At 37.2% G+C, this 19272-nt stretch overlaps 1 protein-coding gene across 1 annotated transcript; it reads left to right on the top strand.

Moving 5' to 3' along the window:
• The first annotated feature begins 13580 nt into the window (after window positions 1-13580).
• On the top strand, window positions 13581-14868 carry LOC138874003 (protein FAR1-RELATED SEQUENCE 5-like). Its single transcript, XM_070152502.1, has 2 exons — window positions 13581-14016; window positions 14225-14868. The coding sequence occupies exons 1-2, from the start codon at window positions 13581-13583 to the stop codon at window positions 14866-14868; spliced, it is 1080 nt and encodes a 359-aa protein (XP_070008603.1).
• The last annotated feature ends 4404 nt before the right edge of the window (window positions 14869-19272 follow it).

Below are 19272 nucleotides of genomic sequence, written 5' to 3'. Positions count from 1 at the left end.
GTTCCGGTGGGCCCAGCTCAGGTCCTAGAGGGGTTCATTGCTACCCCAGTATTCTAGGATGCTCCGGTCCATCTGGTGGGCCTTATGGAGAGTGTCACCCGGGCAGGCTTACTTCCGGTAGCACCAGCCGTCTCTCAAGCCAGGGGAGGAGCCTAGACTCCTGCTACTCGCACTCCGGAGCAGATGGCCTCTAGTTTCAGACTCTAGAAGCTCAGCCAGTTGGAGCAGTTCAGTTGGGTGTGGTAGCTCAGACCATGATGGAACAGCTATGTTTGCTGATGCCTTGTAGAGATTGGACAGGTTTACCAAGCTCTTCACTGCCACTTTTAATGATGTATCTACTGAGGATCCCCCCCGATTATTTAGACAGTTGTCATGAGATTCTCAGGAACATGGGGATAGTGGAAACCAATGGGGTCGACTTTGCTGCTTTTCGCTTATATGGATTCGCCAAGACTTGGTGGAGAGATTATTGTTTGGTTAGGCCAGCCAGATCACTAGTTTTGACTTGGGAGTAGTTTTCTCAGTTAATTCTGGAGAAGTTTCTTCCCATCACTCAGAGGGAGAGCTATCGTAGGCAGTTTAAGCGTCTCCAGCAGGGTTCTATGACTGTCACTTAGTACGAGACCAGGTTTATCGACTTGGCCCGTCATGCTCTTATCATACTTCCCACCGAGAGAGAGAGGGTGGGGAGGTTCATTGAGGGACTCGTTCAGCCTATTCGCTTGCAGATGGCTAAGGTGACAGGGAGCTAGATTTCTTTTCAGGATGCGGCCAATATGGCCAGGAGAGTTGAGATGGTTCTATCATAGGGGGTGGTCAGGGGTCTGACAAGAGGCCTCATCATTCGGGTAGGTTCAGTGGTGCCTCATCTGGAGGCAGAGATTCTTTTGGTAGGGGCCATCCTCCCATTCCATTTCATTCAGCACTTCAGGCTTCTCACGGTACTTCAGGTGGCCGTGGTTCTCATATGCAGTATTCTGATTAGTAGTCCTACAGTGCACCACCAGCTCCTATCAGTACACCATCGCTCCAGAGTTTTTGTGGTAGTCATTCAGGTTGTCAGGGTCAGCAGTCTCAGCAACTGAGGGCTTGTTATACTTGTGGCGATATGGGCCATATTGCTAGATTTTGCCCTCGAGCATCGAGCAACTCTCAGCAGCAGGGTTCCCGTGCCATGGTTCAGGCACCGAGTGTTCCATAGCCCGCTCAGCCAGCTAGAGGTGGAGGTAGAGGTGCTAGAGGTGGAGGTAGAGGTATTAGAGGTGGAGGTTAGGCCGCTTGAAGTGGAGGTCAGCCAGCAGCAGGCCATCCTAGAAATGTTATTCAGGGTGGTGGGGCCCAACCCCGATGTTATGCTCTTCCAGCCAGGCCTGAGGTTGAGGCTTCCGATGGAGTTATCACATGTACTGTTCTGGTTTGTAGTAGAGATGCTTCAGTTTTATTTAATCCGGGATCTATATATTCCTATGTGTCATCTTATTTTGCACCGTAGCTGGTCATACCTAGTGATTCTTTGAGTGCTCCTATATATGTGTCTACACCGGTGGGTGATTCTATTGTGGTAGATCGTGTCCATCGTTCTTGTATAGTTGTGATTGGGGGTTTGGAGACCCAAGTAGATTTATTACTGTTGGATATGGTTGATTTTGATGTCATATTGGGGATGGACTGGTCTTACCACGCTATCTTGGACTGTCATGCCAAGACTATGACCTTAGCCTTGTCGGGGTTGCCCCCGTTTAGAGTGGAGAGGGACTCCTGGTCATTCTACCCATAGTGTTATCTCATATATGAAGGCTCGGCGAATGGTCGAGAATGGGTGTTTGGCCTATTTGGCATATGTTCGTGATTCTAGTGCTGAGATTCCTTCTATAGATTCTGTGCTTATTGTTCGTGAGTTTCCTGAGGTATTTCCTTCAGACCTGCCGGGTATGCCACCTGACAGGGATATTGAATTCTGCGTTGATTTGGCTCCGGGCACTCAACCCATTTCCATTCTGCCATATCGTATGGCCCCGCCTAAGTTGAAAGAATTGAAGGAGCAGTTGTGAGACTTGCTGGATAAAGGCTTTATTAGACCTAGTGTCTCGCCTTGGGGTGCGCCAGTGTTGTTTGTTAAGAAGAAGGACGGATTGACGAGGATGTGTATAGATTACCGACAGTTGAACAAGGTTACAATCAAGAATAAGCATCCATTGCCGAGGATTGTTGATTTGTTTGATCAGCTTCAGGGTACCAAGGTATTTTTGAAGATTGACTTGAGATCTGGCTACCATCAGTTGAGGAGTAGGGCATCTGATGTCCTTAAGACAGCTTTCTGCACTCGGTACGGGCATTATAAGTTCTTGGTGATGTCATTTGGGTTGACAAATGCCCCAGCAGCTTTTATGGATTTGATGAACCAAGTGTTCGAGCCTTACTTGGGTTCATTCGTAATAGTCTTCATTAATGATATTTTGATCTATTCCCGCAACCGGGCATGAGCAGCATCTGAGAGTGGTTCTTCAGACTTTGAGAGATAGTCAGTTGTATGCTAAGTTTTCGAAGTGTGAGTTCTGGTTAAGTTCAGTTGCTTTCTTGGGTCATGTTGTTTCGGCAGAGGGTATTCAGGTAGATCCAAAAACGATAGAGGTAGTCAAGGACTGGCCTAGACCTGCATCAGCTACGGAGATCCGGAGTTTCTTAGGTTTGGCAGGCTATTATATTTGTGGAGGGGTTTTCATCTATTGCAGCCCCGATGACCAGGTTTACCCAGCAGGGTGCCTAGTTCAGGTGGTCGGACGAGTATGAGGCGAGCTTTCATAAGCTCAAGACAGCTTTGACTACGACGCTAGTGTTGGTTTTGCCCACAGATTCAGGGCCATATACAGTTTATTGTGATGCATCTCGTATTGGACTTGGTGCGGTGTTGATGCAAGAGGGCAAGGTCATTGCTTATGCTTCACGTTAGTTGAAGATTCATGAGAAGAATTATCTAGTTCATGATCTGGAGTTAGCAGCCATTGTTCACGCATTGAAGATTTGGAGGTATTATCTGTATGGCTTGTCATGTGAGGTGTTCACGGATCACAAGAGCCTACAATATTTGTTCAAGCAGAAGGAGCTAAATTTGAGGCAGAGAAGGTGGTTGGAGCTATTGCAAGACTATGATATCACCATCTTATATCATCCGGGAAAGGCCAATGTAGTGGTCGATGCTTTGAGTAGAAAGTCAGTTAGTATGGGTAGTCTTGCATACATTCCGGTCGGTGAGAGACTGCTTGCTTTGGATGTTCAGGCTTTGGCCAATTAGTTCGTAAGGTTGGATGTTTCTGAGCCCAGACGTGTGTTAGCTTGCTCAGTCGCTCGTTCTTCTTTATTGGAGCATATCCGAGATTGGCAGTATGATGATCCTTGTGTGCATGTCCTTAGGGACACGGTGCAGCACGGTGGTGCCAAGCAGGTTACATTAGGAGATGATGGAGTTTGAGGCTGCAGGGTCGAGTTTGTGTGCCTAATGTGGATGAACTTCGAGAGTTTATTTTAGAGGAGGCCCATAGCTCCCGGTACTCTATTCATTCGGGCACTGCTAAGATGTATTAGGATTTGCGGCAGCATTATTGGTGGAGGAGGATGAAGAAGGATATTGTTGCATATGGGGCTCGGTGTTTGAATTATCAGCAGGTTAAGTACGAGCATCAGAGACCTAGTAGTTTGTTTTAGAAGATCGAGATTCCTGAGTGGAAGTGGGAGCGGATCACTATGGATTTCGTTGTTGGACTCCCACATACTCGGAAGAAGTTTGACGCAGTGTGGGTTATTGTTGATAGGCTGACCAAGTCAGCACATTTCATTCCGGTGGTGGTCTCCTGTTCTTCTGAGCGGTTGGCAGAGATCTATATTCGGGAGATTGTTCGTCTTCATGGTGTGCCCGTGTCTATCATTTCAGACCGAGGTACGTAGTTTACCTCACGTTTCTGGAGGGCAGTTCAGCGAGAGTTGGGCACATGGGTCAAGTTGAGCACAGCATTTCATCCTTAGACGGACAGGCAGTCCGAGCGTACTATTCAGATTTTGGAGGATATGCTCCAAGCTTGTGTTATTGACTTTGGAGGCTCGTGGGATCAGTTATTGACTTTAGCGGAGTTTGCCTACAACAACAGCTACCGATCGAGTATCCAGATAGATCTTTATAAGGCTTTATATGATAGGCGGTGTCGGTCGCCGGTTGGATGGTTTGAGCCGGGAGAGGCTCGGTTGTTGGGTACGAATCTAGTACAGTATGTATTGGACAAGGTCAGGATCATTCAGGATAGGCTTCGTACAGCTCAGTCCAGGCAAAAGAGTTATGCCAACCGTAAGGTTCGTGATGTGGCATTCATGGTCGGTGAGTGGGTGTTGCTTTGGGTGTCGCCTATGAAGGGCGTGATGAGATTTGGGAAGAAGGGCAAGCTTAGCCCTAGATTCATTGGTCATTTTGAGATTCTTGATCGAGTGGGAGAGGTGGCTTACAAACTTGCATTGTCGCCGAACTTATCAGTCATGCATCTAGTGTTTCATGTGTCCATACTTCGGAAGTATCACGGTGATCCATCCCACGTGTTAGATTTCAGCACTGACTAGTTGGACAAGGACTTGTCCTATGAGGAGGAGCCGGTAGCTATTCTAGACCGGCAGGTTCGTCAGTTAAGATCGAAGAGTTTTCCTTCTATTCGTGTTCAGTGGAGAGGTCAGCCTATTGAGGCATATCTGGGAGTCCGAGTCCGATATACAGAACTGTTATCCCCATCTTTTCTCCGACTCAGGTACTTCCTTCTTATGTCTGTTCGACGACAAACGGTTATTTTAGAGGTGGAGAATGTGATGACCCAAACGGTCGTCACTTGTTTTAGAAATAAATTATATGTTCCGAGGCCTTAAAAGCTCTTTTTTGTCTCACCTCGATTTGCGTGTGCAGTTAGGACGTGTATTCTGAAAGCCATTATGTGAAAATCTGTGAAAAATAATAAATTTTGCTTTTAAAATAAATTTAGGTTGACTTCGGTCAACATTTTGGGTAAGTGGACCCGGACCCAAACCCGTGATTTGACGGTTCCGGAGGGTCCGTAGGAAAATATGGGACTTGGGTGTATGCCCGGAATCGAATTCCGAGGTCCCAAGCCCTAGAAATGAATTTTTAAAGAAAAGTATTTTCTAGAATATATATGAGTTTTTGGAAATAAAATATGTTTGAATTTGATGGCATCGGGCCCGTATTTTGGTTCCATAGCCCGGTACAAGTCTTATATGTGATTTAAGTTGAGCCTGTAAAATTTGGTAAGAAACGGACTTGAAATGACGTGAATCGGACCTTCGTTTGTTAAAATTTGAACTTAAGAGTTCATGAGATTTTTCTTTGATTTTGATGCTAAATTCATAGTTATTGATGTTATTTTGATGATTTGATTGCACGAGCAAGTTCGTATGATATTTTTTAGGTTAATGTGCATGTTTGGTTTGGAGCCTCGAGGGCTCGGGTGAGTTTTGGATAGTCCACAGAGTGAAATTTGGACTTAGAAAATTGCTGGTATGTTGCAAGTCTGCAGGCTTCGCATTGGCTCGCAAATGCGAGAAAGTATCGCAAATGCAAAAGTCAACCTGGGCTTCCTTCGTCGCAAATGTGACTTTTGTATCGCAAATGCGATATCGCATTTGTGAAGGTGACCGGAATTGCACTGGGTCGCAAATGCGACAAAATCTTCGCATTTGCGAAGTTAGCAGGTTTGGAAGGGGTCACAATTGCGAACCCTGGTCGCAATTGCAACAACTGCGACCTGCAAATTCATAACTTAGCCGAAAATCTTTCATTTTTCAAACCTTTTCAAAACCTAAACACCTTTGGGCGATTTTTCAAAGACAAGTAAACTTCCAAATCGATTGTAAGTCATTTCTAACTCGTTTTCATTAATCTTTAACACCTTTTCACATGATTTCAACTCAAAATCAAGGGTTTTCATGGGAGAAATTGGGTGTTTTGGGTAGAACCTAGGTTTTTCAATTTTTGGGGATTTGGACCTCGATTTGAGGTCTGATTTCAAAATAAATTATATATTTGGGTTCGTGGGGGAATGGGTAATCGGGTTTTGGTTCGAACCTCGGGTTTTGACCATGTGGGCCCGAGGTCAAATTTTGACTTTTTGGGAAAAACTTGAGAAAACCTATTTTCATGCATTAGAATTGATTCATTTAGCATTTATTGATATAGTTAAGTAACTTGTGGCTAGATACGAGCGAATTGGTGGTGGAATCAAGAGGTAAAGCGATATTTGAGGCTTGAATTGTGTTCGTGGCATCGAGGTAAGTGTTTGGTCTAACATTAGTTTGAGAGATTAGGAGTTGTGTCCTATTTGCTATGTGTTAGTTGTTGAGTATGACATATAGGCATAGTGATGAGTATCTATACATTGGTGTCAAGCATGCCCGTGAGTCTTATATTATGATTAATGTGACTCCATTTGTATTGTTCATGCCTTATGTGATGATTTCTATTGTTGAGCAAGGCTTGTGGAAGTAATATTGTTATTTGAATATTGAAGAGTGTTGGCTCAAGTTGTAAAATGATTTGTAAAAGTAATATTGGTATTTGAATATTAAAGAGCGTTGGCTCAAGTTGTAAAATGATTTGTGGAAGTATAATTGGAAATTGAACCTTATAGAGCAATAACAACAACAACAACAACCCAGTATAATCCCACTTAGTGGGGTCTGGGGAGGGTAGTGTGTACGCAGACCTTACCCCTACCCTAGGGTAGAGAGACTGTTTCCAAATAGACCCCCGACATCCTTCCCTCCAAGAACTTCCCACCTTGCTCTTGGGGAGACTCGAACTCACAACCTCTCGATTGGAAGTGGGGGTTGCTTACCATCAGAGGAACCCCTCTTGTCGTGAATTGAGCTCAAATTGTGAATTGAGTTGTGAAGTAAATGTGAAAAAGAAAAAAGGATTATGATATTGTCTCCCTTGCCGGGATGTTGTTGTTTTAATGTTATCTCCCTTGTCGGGATGTTATTGTCTTGATATTTTTTCCCTTGCCGGGATATGATTGTTGTGCTATTGTTCCCTTGCCGGGAGTTTATATTAAATTTGTTGATTCCCTTTCCCTTATTGCTTTGTGATCATTGTTTGGGTGAGGAAGAGTGTTAAAGCACGAATGGTGATGTCGTGCAGGGCTGGGCATCGGTCGGTTCGGTTCGGTTATGAACATTATCGGTTTTGCCTATCGGTTATCGGTTTACAAATATCATAACACGAAAACCAAACCGATAAGATATTGGTTACCGATTATCGATCATTATCGGTTCGGTTATTGGTTTACCCGATAAGATAAAACAACTAAAACAGTATCACAATGTATAAAACTATTTCGGTATAAAATTGTTCTGCTAAAATAGTTTTATAAGATTTTAAGAACTGTTTTGGTAAAACTCTTTTCAGAACTGTTCTATTTCACAAGAATTTAACTTTACTGCAACATCCAATAAAATAAATACTAACCAATGTTTCTATCTTTCATTCTTCAACCCAAAATCAAACAGTGTATAGGGTCTTTGAACATTGATATTTACTTTTTTACTCTAGTACAGAATTATGTATATAGATTAAAAAGTTTATTAGTTATGAAATACAAATTTTATAACAACTGACAGAAGATAACTTTGTAACAGCTCAACAATTAAAGCACATGACAAATCTCACTTCAACTTTCAAACAAACTAAGAAAAATCGAGAGCAAGAATGCTTTCAAACAAACTAAGAAAAAGATGAAGATGAAGCAACTAAAAACTTACACGAAGAATCAAGATGAAGCTGAAGAATGTGGCTGAGAAATGCGACTGAAGAGTGAAGTGAAGATGCGACTGAAGAATCTGAAGGATTTGAGAAATGAAGTGAAGATACGACTGAAGAGTGAAAGAAAGAAGCTGAGAAATGAGATTGACGCCAGCCTGAGTCTTGACGAGCTGACTGGGTGAGGGCGTGATGGACTGACGCCGGCCTGAGTCTTGACGGGGCTGACTGGTGAAGGCGTGAGGCGGAGAAACCGAGAAAGAATAGGGAAATCAAAGAGTGAGTCAGTAAAATGAATTATGAAACCCTAGTATGTATATACCTAAGGGTAAACTAGTAAATTAGTTAATCCTTATTGAGTTATCGGTTTTACCCAATAACAGAATTGTCAAACCGAGCCCGAACCGATAACCTAATAAAAAAATATTTTAACCCGTTACCGAACCGTTAACCCAATAACCCAATACCGATAATCCAATAAATAATTAATGGCTCGAATTATTGTTTTTACCTGATATATGCCTACCCCTAATGTCGTGTATGATTTTTGTGAGGAAGAGTGTAAAACACGAAGGGTGATGCCGTATATGATATTTGTGGGAGAGTATAAAGCACGAAGGGTGATGTTGTGCCGCACGATGATAATTTTGTTCCATAATATGAGTGTTAATGCACGAAGGATCATTCCGTGCTATGATTTTGTGAGGTAAAAGCACGAAGGGTGATGTCGTGCCGATTTTATTGATTTTATGGTGAGGACGAGAGTAAAAGCATGAAGGGTGTTGTCGTGCACTTGTCTTTGACTTTCCTGATTTCTATTGATAATTGAGTTACAGTGTTCTTTACATTTAATTGTTGGTTTCTGTTGCTATTTGTTGTCCCTCGCAGCATGATTTCCCCTTCCTATCTTTAATTGTAAAGTTCTGCTTTTATTTTCTGTTGTATATGATTTAACTGCATAGGTTTATTTGGTAGTCTGGTCCTAGTCTCGTCACTACTTCGCCGGGGTTAGGCTAGGCACTTACCAGCACATGGGGTCGGTTGTGCTGATACTACATTCTACACTGTGTGCAAATCCCGGTACTGGAATTTACGGACCTTAGCTTTGGATTGCTGTCTTCAGTCCATTCGGAGATCCGAGGTAGTCCTGCAGGCGTCCACAGGCTTTGGCGTCTCCTTCTATCCTTTCATCCTGTTTCATTTATGTATTCCCGAGACAATATTGTATTTATTTTTCGGACCTTTATTTGTAGTATTCTTAGACCGTATGTGAAATTGTGATATCAGTCCTGGGTAGTTTATGTATGGATTGGTATTGGCATCTTTATTAAAATATTATATTTTAGTCTTCCGCTTATTAAATTCCGTTGTTTATCAAATGTTGGTTATTAATTGTTAAAGGATTAAAAAGGGAAAAAGGTAAATAATTCAAATGGTTGGCTTACCTAGCTTTCACTAGTAGGTATCATCACGACTCCCGAGGGTGGGAAATCCGGGTCGTGATAGCATATTATACTGGAACTCCAATATAATATACCGGTCTAGCATAATATGCTAGAAGTTCATACGCAGGTGTACCGATCTCCAATATATTATGCTGGAACTTTCCGTGTTGCAGCAAAATAGTGGTTATTTTTCAATGACTTTACAAACACTAGCTATTTTTGAATAACCAGTCCGAAAACTGGCTAGCCCGTGCCATTTTTACTAAATTTAAGGTTTTGTTGGGCCACCCTTATTTCCTACTCTTTATGTTAGTATAGAATTACCTTTGTGAAAATAACATGGGCTAGCCAGTTTTCGGATTGGAAATCGAAAAATAACCACCGTTTGCAAAGTTATTGAAAAATAGTCATTATTTTAGCTGAAACACGGAAGTTCCATCATAATATACTGGATTATGAAGCTCTTATGTATAAACTTCCAGTATATTATGTTGGAACTCCAACATATTATGGTATATTTTTTCCAAATTTTAGAATATTTTATTCAAATTTTATCTTTACATGAAAAAGTGGTTAAATTTCAATTACTTTTGCAGCTAGCCCATTTGCCTTCCAAAGATGAGGGACTGATATATAGTAAGGGGTTTAGTGTAGCTTGTGGTTACAAGCCTTCATTATTACATTGGACTAGAACTGGTATACAGGGACGGACCTACATAGAGTGTTGGGGGGTCATGGGACCCCGTTAGTCTCGACAAAAACTACGTATATTTATATTATATGTGGTATGTACGTATACGAAGGAACCCTTTATATATGTTTCTTGGCCCCCTTGAACATGAAAGTCAGACGGCAAGACTGGTTTACTGGACAACGTGAGATCTCTTACTTACCCGTTTACCTGGGTTCGAAACACACTCCTATAACTTGATTTTTTGTTCTAATAAAATTGTTTTTTTTTGGTTACTTTGTTTTAAAAAGAAAATCATGGATACATACTACTTTTTTACTTACTATTACTCCCTTACTAGTCAATTGGTTTGTTTTTGTTTTCTATAATATTTTCTGAATTAGTTTTTTTATTACATAATTCTTAATTTATTTTATTCCTTTTCCAGTCCTTCCCTTACTGTCTTTTTTTAACTTACTACTGTACTCCTTACTAGCAATTAATTTATTTTTTTCTTTTATCTTTTCAAAATTAGTTTATTACTAGTATATAATAGTCAATTTATGTTACTCTTTTTCAAGTCCCTCACTCACTCTCTGTTTAGAACTTTCTCTTTTTTTAAAAGCTTTATCTGACATGTAACTTAAAGAACGAAGAATGATGGAGAAGTAAAACATATTTTCTTTACAATAATAGGAGGACAATTGGATCCAAGTAATGACTAATAAAATTTACCGTTTGAAGATTGTAAAACAAGACTAACTCAATTCTTCCCTTCCATATGTACATTCACAAGTGGCTTGTGATTTTTTATGCATTAGCAAGATATATATTTGATTATTTTCTCAATTCTAATTAGTGATACCTAAACATTTAACTCATCGAATAACTACAACCACATCGGGACATTCTATATAAAAACTTACATATTAAAGTTTAAACCTTTGCCCATTGCATATGAAAATGCATAGAGTTCAGGTATGAGCCTATGATGTATTATTATATCAGTACCAAATTAATTATATTTGATAATATTAAATTTATATTTTGTTGATATATTATCATAATCATTTATGTTTTCATAAAGTTGCCTTTTGTCGCTAGTAATTTGCATGTATAAAGTGATGGTGGCCCCGTCGCGCTAAAATCTTAGATCCGCCTCTGCTGGTATATAAGAAAATTTCTTTTCATAATTAGATAAGATTATGAACTAAGATTGGTACATTAGAATTACTAGTAACGTATACCCTCTCAGTCGCCGTGCAAACAAACTTACTGGTTTGATAATCCAAATTCATATCATATAAGATCATTATATGAACTTGACGAATAAAAAAAAAGACAACTTTATTATTTAAGGGTTCTGTACAACAAATTATTTATAGCATGTTTGGCCAAGCTTTTTTTTGGTCAAAAGTGTTTTTTTTGTCAAAAGCATTTTTGGCCAAAAATTGAGGTATTTGACCAAGTTTTTGGAAGAAAAAAAGTGTTTTTGAAGAGAAGCAGAAGCAGTTTTGGAGAAGCAGAAAAAAGTAGCTTCTCTCCAAAAGCACTTTTTTGAAAAGCACTTTTGAAAAAATACACTTAAAAGCAGTTTTTTAAAGCTTGGTCAAACATTAATTGTTGCTCAGAAGTGCTTTTCAAATTAATTAGCCAAACACAAACTGCTTCTCACCAAAAGTAATTTTGAGAAATCACTTTTAAAAAAAATACTTCTCAAAATAAGCTAATTTTTGCAGCTTGGCCAAACGGGCTATTAGACTAGAAAGTAGAGATTATAATAGTGAATAGATATATTATGAAATCCAATTCAATATTACATACTACCCAGTCAACATGTTTTGGATCAAAATATTATGGGGATCGTATAAGATATAGTTCATTTTTGGGATTTTTTCCTTCCTATATTATTATGAAACTTTATTACTAAATATGTGCATAGTATTTAAATTACTCGCCTAGTCCACATTTTTCCTACAATTTCTGTACCATTCGTTTATTAGGAATTAATAGGCAGAATCTTCCCTTAATAACGCGCAAAAAATCAGGAAAGAATCTTGGGATTGATTGATTCTACATTAAATAGTTTTGAAACGAAAAGGAGATTTCGCATCTGCGTAATTTACTCTTAAACTACAATTCAAAATTTTAAAAAAAAAGTACGAACAGCTTCAACAAACTACGAACAGCTTCAACAAACTGAATTCAAATTGTAGAATTCAAATCTTCGAGATTCAACAACTCAACATTGCTATATTCTGTTCTTCGTCGTTTTCAGAAATCAAATTGGCGATCACATATCTCTTCTTGATCTTTTTTTCTCTCAATCTAGAAATCCAAAAAACGAAAAAATTTAGAATAATATATCAGCAACAACACGCAATCATGTCCAAAATCGCAATCATGCTATAATTGAATGGGAATTGGGATAACTATGGCAGATTTAGAGATTTTAAAGTTGATGTCATTGTGGTAGATAAGAATGCAAGCTACAGTATTCTGATTTCTACAATTGCAGAACAACTATCGATTGATACTTCAGAAAAAATTGTAGAAATCAAATACATGGTGAACGACAATTATCCCCCAATGGAGATTAGGAATGATATGGGGGTTCGTGTGTATATGGAGACCAAAAAGGAGAATAAAAACTTAGGTTCATATCCGTTATGTATAAGTGTACGAGATTTCAATATGGAATTGACAATCACCAACGATAACACAAGTACAGGTTTGTATAGCTCGAAATTGCATAGAATTATGGTTTTACGGTATTATCTACAAAATTACTACAATTAAACTACAAATCAGTTTAATGAAAGAATAAAGCAATGTTGTTTTCAAAATTATCTACAAAGTTGCTACATTTATACGACAAAATAAACTACAATCTATGATTAGAAACTGTTGATTTCAAAATGTTGTCTTCAAATAAAACTACAATCGATGTTTAGAACAAAATCTAGTTAAATAAAATACAAATCAGTTTAATTATGTACGAAGCAATATTATTTTCACAAATTTCTACAAATTGCAACAGTTATAGTACAATTTAACTACAATGTCTGACATCCTAAAATGGATGACTACAAAATTTTCACTATATCGACAAATTATCTACAAAAATTCTACAAAATTATAATGACACTGTTTATCTTTATTTTTATGCAGGTTCGTCTGGATCCCTAAAGTTACTTGATATGCCATCCTCTCCAGTTATAGAGGAATATCAAAGTGAAATAATAACAGAATCTACGCAAACTGCTATTGAAGAAGGACAAGTGTATCAGGACAAACAAACTGTAGTTGCTGCAATGAAGCACTTTTCTGTGATGTACAAGTTCCAGTTCAGAGTTAAAAGATCTAGTCATAGAAGGTATGGAGATATTTGTGGAGAAAAGATCATTAAAAGCAGTGTTTTACTCAAGATATATGTTTTTTAAACATTGTAGATAAATTGTAGTTTACGTTACTTTATGTTAAAACAGTCCGTTTGTTGCATCTACATTTATAATCTGTATTAAATATTGTATTTTTTTGTAGCTACTGGCTTGTATGCGTTGGTGAAAACTGTAAATGGCACTTCAAGGCAACGTCAATTAATGATTCCGCAATGTTCAGGATAAGGAGATTCAACCGATAACACACATGCTCCTTAATGGACGAAACATTCATACATCGCAAACGTACTGCAACTGTAGTTGGTAGCATGGTCATTCCAAAGTATTGTGATCCTAAGACTGTTTACACACAAAAGGACATACAAACTGACATGTTATCCGAATACGGAGTGAACCTAAGCTACATGCAAGCATGGAGAGCAAAGGAAAAGGTTTTACAGTTTTTGAGAGGGAATCCGGCTGACTCCTACAACAAATTACCCAAATATTTTTATATTCTTGAGGAGACTTATCCTGGTTCGGTTGTTAAATTGAAGAAGACAGTAGATGAATGCTTCTTATACACATTTGTTACTCTTTGTACATCAATAAGTGGTTGGCAACATTGTAGGCCAGTAGTAGTGGTTGATGGGACATTCTTAAAGTCAGCCTACATGGGGATTATGCTGACAGCAAGCACCATGGATGTAGCAGGTAAAAAGTATAAAAAATTTGTAATTATTTCGTAGGCAGTCTATAAAATGTAGATACATTTTAGTAATTTTGTAGTTATTTTGTAGCTATTACATGAAATGTAGATAAATTGTCTATATTATGAAGATATATTGTAGTTGTTATGTATTTATATTTTTATATACATTTTCAAAGCTGCCAATTAATATTTTATGAATTAATAATGTAGGTACAATATTGCCCTTGGCATATGCTGTGGTTGATTCTGAAAACGACGCATCTTGGAAGTGGTTCTTTGAGCAATTCAAGCAGGCATATGGTGAAAGACCTTCAATGTGTGTTGTTTCAGATAGGAATGAGAGTATACTGAATTCAACATCAATTGTCTATCCGGGCATGCCACACTACTCTTGCATGTGGCATATTTGGACAAATATAAGGTCAAAATTCAAGAAGGGCCATCTACAATTACATGAATTGTACTTTGCTACAGCACGGTCATACACTCTGGATGAATTTAATGAAAGGATGTCGAAGATTGAAGAGGTAGACCCGCGTGTGAAATCTTACCTATATGATATTGGCTATCATAGATGGTTAAGAGTACATGCTACAGTGAATAAAACGTGGACAATGACATCAGATATTGCAGAGTCGTTGAACGCTGTAACAAAAGATGTAAGAGAGTTGCCGATATTTGACCTTTTAGAGTATATGCGGACATTGCTAGAACGTTGGACCAACGAGAAGCTATTGAAGGCGAAGGGTACTTTCACATTTCTTGGGTCCAAATTCAACAAAGAATTAGAGAACAACAGAACATTATCTCAGAAGCATAGGGTAAGATCTGTTTATTTGGTGCAGAAAAAATAAATTACTTAATATGCAGTGTTTCCAGATTGTAGATAAATTGTAGTCAAATTGTAGATAATTGTAGGTTGTAGATAAGGTGTAGAATATTTATAGATGATTTGTAGATAATCTATTTTTATGATTGAGATAATATTTTTCTGTTTGTTCTGCAATTATAGGTGAGGGCTTCAACAGATCATATACATATTGTGTTAGATGGTGTGAAGCGGTACAGTATTATTTTCACAATTGTCTACAAATTGCCACAGTTATACTACAATGTGTGCAATCCCAACAGGGCTGACTATAGAATTATACTACAATTTAACTACAGTGTATACTACATAAATTGTTATGAAATGTAGATAAATTGTAGCAAATATGTAAATATATTATAGTTAATAATATTACCTGCTCAATTCCCTTTTCTAGCTTCCTGAGCTTCTTAGCCACAGATTCCTTGTCCTCTTGACAATCTGTATGTTTGGGTTCCAATGTTGGAGAATCAGCATTTGGAACCTCTGATGATTGTGCACCTTGTTCATCTTCATACTCAATCTTGTTTGGCAGAGTAAGCACTCCAATCTTTTCTTCAGACTCAGTCATGTTTGTGAAATGAATGATGAAAAAAAATAGTTAGTTCCACTAAGGCAAAAAATGTAGACTAATTGTAGATATTATGAAGGTAAATGTAGCAATATACAAAACTGAAAAAAAATTCCTTAATCCACTCAGGCTTGATCATCTTCTCTTCAAAGGCAGTTAACCAAATCTGCCCCTTAGTAGCTAACCATCTTAATATGCGAGGTATTGAGTCAGAGCATCTCGTAGCAAGCTCCGTGCTGACGGTCGAGCAACACTCATAAAGTCATACTTGCAAGGCTAATGAGCATCCCCGTATGAGATAAGAATGTACACGGGGATTTAGACGATGCCTAACGAATTCCATAACCTGATTGAACGATTTAATACCCCATGGTATGACTCAAACTGACCAGACTCTACCAAATAGAACCTAAAGTGGTCTATAAAAGACACATGGTCTTTGTCATAAGGGCAAACAAAAAATTCCAAAAGATAAAGAATACACAACTTGACTGCATCCTCATCGTTTACCCAAGATCTATTTGTTACTATGTTTTTCATATACCACTTCTCTACTCTTTTTTTATTAGAAAAATAGCTATTCATTAACTTGCTAACATAACTAGAAGTATATCCACAATCTGTAAACTGATTCACACAATTTAAACCGGTAATTAAACCAAACTCTCTCAATGAAAAATTCAATTTTCCCCCCTTCAAGTGGACTGAAAAAAATGATTCATTAGACTTAGACAGTTCATACTTCATCAGAAGATGAATAGCTTGGTTTTGCATGCAAATGGAGGGGAAAGACAGTAAGTAACCAAAACAAGTGTTTTTTAAAAAGCTTTAAAGCATTTGAAGACAATAACTCTTTTATCTGGCTAGGAATGCTAGGATCACACAAAGTGTGGAATCTAAGCACCCCATAATCCACATTATGTGGGGCAAAATAATGTCCATGCTGCACAAAATGATAAATTATTTCACATTAGTAAACTACATAAAATGAAGCATTAATCTATATATTATCTACATATAACTACACAATCACTACACAAATAGCTAAAAATAAATCAGGAAGAAAAAATACATACAAATCTGCTTCAAAAAAATACAGTCTACCCACACATATAACTACAAAACACTACAAGACATATACAGTTATAAACATTATCTACAAAAATGCAGGAAGAAAAAAGTAACTACAGCTCTGTTTCAAAATTTAAAAGCTAACGACAATATAACTACAAAACGACTACAAAATAACTACAATTATAAACTGTAGAAAATCACAACTACAAATAATCTACAAAATTAAGACAACTAATCTACAATTTACCAAAACACTTAAAATAGAGATTTTTTCATCCAAAACAAAACCAAAAAACTGGAAACGAAAATAATAAATGTTTACCTTCACCATTTTTTTTTCTGAACCAATTTTGGGAGTTTTTTGGACTGTTTCTTCGTTTTTTGTTTTGAGGAAGCAGGAGACAACTTGGGTTTTTTAACTGTTGGAATTTTAAGGACATGTTCAGCAAAGTCGCCATCTACACATACTTATTTCCCCTTTCTTTTGAGTTGTTTGCCGCCTGGTGTAGCACTTCCTCCAGCATCTACATCGTGCATTTGTTTTGTTCTCATCTCGGCACGGATTTGCCTAGGAGATGAACTGTAGTAGTAGGTTCCATTGCATGTGTAGATTTTACTTGTTTTTGTGGTGATTTTGGTGTTAAAACACCCTAATCGAAAGAGGGGATATCACCTACTGTAGATTTTTTAGGTATTTTTTTGGGAGATTTGATGTTTTTCATGGTTTAACTTCAACTTGACTAAAGATGGGAACAAATTTTGTAGAATGATAACTTCAATATTTGATGAATTTAAATGGAGAATAATGAAGAACGTGGGTAGCTTTTGTTCTGTAAAGAAGAAAACAGACGCTAAACGTGGGGGAGTGAAGGGTAAAGGTAAAACGTTGGGGGGGGGGGGTTACGGGTAAAGGTAAAACGTGGGGAGGGGAGTTGAGCTGAAAAGAAAGAGAAACGTGGGAATATACGGTCCAATAATTATGCCTCATATAAATGCTCCATTAATTATATCCCTGTTTTAAATTATGGTATATAAATGATAATTTTGTATACTAAATGTAATTATCTCTAACCTTAAATATTGAAGGTAATAAAATTTTATATGTGGCATAGGAAGGTAAAAATTACTTCATTTTTATATGATTGACCCGTTAAGCATCTATAAAATTAAAAATCCATCCACTTGCTAATTTAGCGCAATTAAATGGTTGCGGTAAGCTGAAGATGTTCCCTGGTCTAAAAGCACTTGCTCAACAAATGCCATTTAAATGTTTTTAAATAATCAATATAATATGTATTATTACCTACACGTGTTTATTCGACAAAGGTAGGGCTTTCACTAGGAACTTTCATTCAATTATCTCTCGTTCATTTGGAATTATAGTGGATATTGTTACTTATAATTATTATTATGCTCTTAAATAAGAAATCAAACAAGTTAGCTTCTCCATTCCATTCTAATAATAATTACAGAGGTTATCCCATTTGCTAATGTTTTACCAAATGATTTTTCGTTGCTTCAAAAAAAAACACCTTCAAATAATAAGCAGAAAAAGTCGAAATGAGTTTTTCCATAAGGGTATTTTTAATTATTTGAGCACAACTTATGATAATGAAGAGCAAAATAAATTATTTTTGCCTAAATACTAAGATTTATCAGAGTATTTTAGCCACTAGTGAGATTTAATTTCACTTAACAGCCAAAATCTATGATTTTTCCCATTATCACCACCAGCGGTAATTATAGGGTTAGAATTTTTCAATAATACAAAAATTTTATATTATTTCTAAACGACCATAAAAAACTTACAAACTAGAATTGCGGGATTCATCATTCAGAATCCCTTTTAAAAAAACTAGTATTAATACCCGCACGATGCGCAGAGAATTAAAAAAATTAATTTACATTATATATTTTAATTTATTAGTGTTGATATCATCTTTACAACCAAACATTAAATATATTCTGAGACTCAAGTAAAACTTTTATTCCGTCGCCCTAATAGATATTTCATGAAAAATAATGATACTATACAATTTGTTTGATATGAATGTTCCATAATAAATAATGATGCTATAAATTTTGCTTCATATGAAGCCTGTGAACAACATCAGTTTAATGATCTCTTTAATTTTTCATCTTCTACATGCCCTTGATCAATTTTCTTAAATATGTTAGTATTTTTTTTAGCAGATCTTGGACTTTAAGTTTATTACTTAATATACTATACTTTAACTTTGATTCATCATTGTATGCTCATTATCAAGAATACACACGCATAGGAGAAAAAAAAAGTGAGAAAAGATTAAAAATGTACGAAATACTGTAAAAAAAAATCTCAGTTCTCATAAGCATTCGAGATATATGAGTAATTAACTAAATGCCAGTATGTTACTATTCTCATGGAGTTATTGAGATAAATTTAAGCTTCCTTCAATTATCCACATTTAAAATACATATCAATGAGTGCAAATTCACTTTGCAATTATGGATCAACCTTCCTTATTTTTATTAACTAACATGTTTGAGCTTATCACATTTTTTTGTATCCTCATTTCATTGATACCAATACTTAAAAGACGCCCTCTTCTATCTCGATTGGGAAATTGTATATGAACAATAATCAGTTTAGATAAGTTATATATGCACAATTATAGTGAAAAACGATTACCTGTTTGGAACTGACCATTCGTTATATCACGCAAAGGTAGGATTGATTCTCTTCATTTTCGATTCTGCTACATC

Source organism: Nicotiana sylvestris, chromosome 7 (assembly GCF_000393655.2).
Source record: "Nicotiana sylvestris chromosome 7, ASM39365v2, whole genome shotgun sequence".
Classification (NCBI taxonomy): Eukaryota; Viridiplantae; Streptophyta; class Magnoliopsida; order Solanales; family Solanaceae; genus Nicotiana; species Nicotiana sylvestris.
The sequence above is the reverse complement of the archived record's forward strand: the minus strand, read 5'-3'. Positions and strand labels throughout refer to the sequence as shown.

Excerpts from the sequence above, each read along its gene's own strand:
- LOC138874003 (XM_070152502.1), top strand. The coding sequence starts at position 13,581 with ATGGACGAAACATTCATACATCGCAAACGTACTGCAACTGTAGTTGGT. Across the intron at positions 14,017-14,224 it reads AAGCACCATGGATGTAGCAG|GTACAATATTGCCCTTGGCA; the intron begins GTAAAAAGTATA and ends TTAATAATGTAG.